The following is a 2,500-nucleotide window of genomic DNA, read 5'->3' on the forward strand; positions in this document are numbered from 1 at the left end:
GAAATTTAGATCAGGTAAACGTACTCAATTCAACATAACTAATAAAACTAAATTAACCTTTGCAGCTGATGTCTTTTTCTGAGGTGAAATAGACCTTGAAAAACGATACATATTAGTCTAAGAAAGAAAACTTCGGTCGCACGAGAGTATAAAAGGCGAAATATTGTAACTTCTCACGCACAGATTTTTTTGTTTTCTGTTAAAATGGACAAAATCAGAAAAGGAAGTTATCTACAGAAAGAAAAATAGGGGTCACAGAGCATTCAAGAGAGTAAAATCCCTGCGAAGTTCTCAAAGCGATGGTATATTCGCACTGTCATGTCATTGCGTGACGTTTCCAAGAAGACCTGGGTCCACAGCTATCCAATGATGCCACACGCTTTCACGTTCCATTCTTGTGGAAAATGTTTGCGCCTTTAGCATCGTGTCTACCTTTGTGGTCTGCGATGCATGACCTGTGCGTGACATGCGCAAAAAAATGCGCAGTAGCAATGGGCGCAAACGTCCTTAAGAATGCCACAGGGTGCAACAATATACAGTGTAGAAACCCAGGAGGGTTGCTTCACACTTTAAATAATATTCTCCTATGACCTTTAAATTAAAGCATACCTTCGTAGCACTGAATAGAGGTGATGTACCCAGGCCAAAGCTCAATCTTATGTTGAGGAATGCTAGCTGGTCTGTTTGGATCATAATAATACCGACCCACTTGCTTCAGCTGAAGGAGGTTCATAACTCTGCAATCAAGGATTGTATTATTTATGCAGTGAATTTCACTAACAGTTGGAAGTGCTCGAAATTAAAAAAATTCCAGGTTGTCCCTGTTTCAAAAGCCGGGCAACTAATAAATGATTGGTTTCCCATTAGGAAACCCCCTACGATATACGCCGTGTTGAGAAGCAATCATGTGGCATTGGAGTTGGGTATCCCATAAATCAAAGCATGCACCTGTGAAAGCGCACAAAATTCTGATTGACATTTTGGAAGAATTCATTCACGTGAAATAGGCTTTAGTTTCAGTTCAGGTAATGGCATGTTTTTGAAAGGATGCGAGTCAGCTGCTAAACAGTTTCAGCAGTTTTAAGCATCGTTTTGTTCAGTTTCAAGAGTCTGTAGTTTACAGAAAACCTGCCACCGAAATGGAATACCGTATTTACCCGTGTATAAGTCGACCTTTTATGGCCTCAAAAGAAGCTCCAAAAATCGCCCTCGACTTATACACGGGTCAAAGATTTCGAGCCAAGTTCCAGCTAAATAATTTATTCAAAATAAACATCATAATGTGGTCGTTGGGCATAGCGAACGCAGTGGACGAAATACTTCAAAATGAATGACGAAAGACTTCAAAATGAATGTAATTAAGCAATTCCAGTTGAAATGAAAAAGGATTTGTTTTACTTTAAATGTTGAAGATACTCAAAGGACAAATATGAAATAGACACTGGAAATTTTCGTTTTCCAAAGGCGGAAAGCTCTAAAAAACCTTCTTGTTTCTTTAAATAAAACGCGATCCTTCAACGGCTTAGTAACCTGGCACAATTCCTCGTGATGGCTTGCAAGCATGATCGTCACTCGTGTTGCCTGAAAATGCTGGTTGGTAATGATTGTTTTTTATTCTTTATACAAACCTGGATGATTTAAATGCTTTGCAAACTTTGTATTGTTTGGTTTATGAGTTTTGTTTCATTTGCCATGTGAGAAATTATAAGTCAAGCACCAATTAAACCTTGCACATTTCGCATCATTTTTGAAGTTATTTTCAAAGATTGACTCCTGCTTCTGTGATGTTGTGCTTATCCTCTAAAGCCCTTTATCCTTGAACAACGAAACAGGTTAGTTTGAGGTTTACATGTTCGATTTTCTGAGAACTTTTTCGAAATTCAAGGACAAAATGCCCGCACATACAACAACCGCTGAACCACAAAACTATTAAGCGCTTGAGGCCCTTAATTGTTTGTGAATCCACAGTTCCAGAAATCGAAGAATGCAAGATTAATATCCCATGAACATTTAGCAAAGAAATTAAGAAATTGCTTTTTTTGCCATCAAAAATGGGGGGTCGACTTATACATGGGATCGACTTATACACGGGTAAATACGGTAGTTCTTTATCATCATTGTATTTATAAAACACTGATTATTCAGTGATCCAAGTGATCTTGTATCAGTGATCCTTTTTTCGGACCATCCCAAATGAACGCACCCATTGTCTTGCATTTTCCAATCTGACTTTTTTTTGTGAAAGCCACAGATAGTCAAAACACGGAATATGCTCAGGTGCGGAAAATTAATAATCATTTATTATTGTTAACTTCACACTACTATTGGAAATTGCCTTCAGAAAACCGAAAAGTGAGTCGGGTGATGCTTATGTAATTAATTTTCTATTTTTTGGCTGGGTTGTCCATTGGTTTTTCTTCGGGCAACCAGACTTTTCATTTCACCAAAAACTGGTTGCCCAGGACGACTGGACGACCACTAATTTCGAGCAATGATTTGG

The 2,500-nt window shown here is 38.2% G+C and overlaps 1 protein-coding gene across 2 annotated transcripts in view; it reads right to left on the reverse strand.

The window, feature by feature from the left end:
• The window catches only part of LOC138022166 (piwi-like protein 1), a 29,680-nt gene that overhangs the window by 15,299 nt on the left and 11,881 nt on the right, over nt 1–2,500 (reverse strand). For both annotated transcript variants that reach the window (XM_068869200.1, XM_068869198.1), the window contains exon 11: nt 610–737. In XM_068869200.1, coding sequence (XP_068725301.1) covers nt 610–737 — 128 coding nt within the window. The remainder of the gene's footprint in view (nt 1–609; nt 738–2,500) is intronic.

This window comes from Montipora capricornis, chromosome 10 (assembly GCF_036669925.1).
Source record: "Montipora capricornis isolate CH-2021 chromosome 10, ASM3666992v2, whole genome shotgun sequence".
NCBI classification, from domain to species: Eukaryota; Metazoa; Cnidaria; class Anthozoa; order Scleractinia; family Acroporidae; genus Montipora; species Montipora capricornis.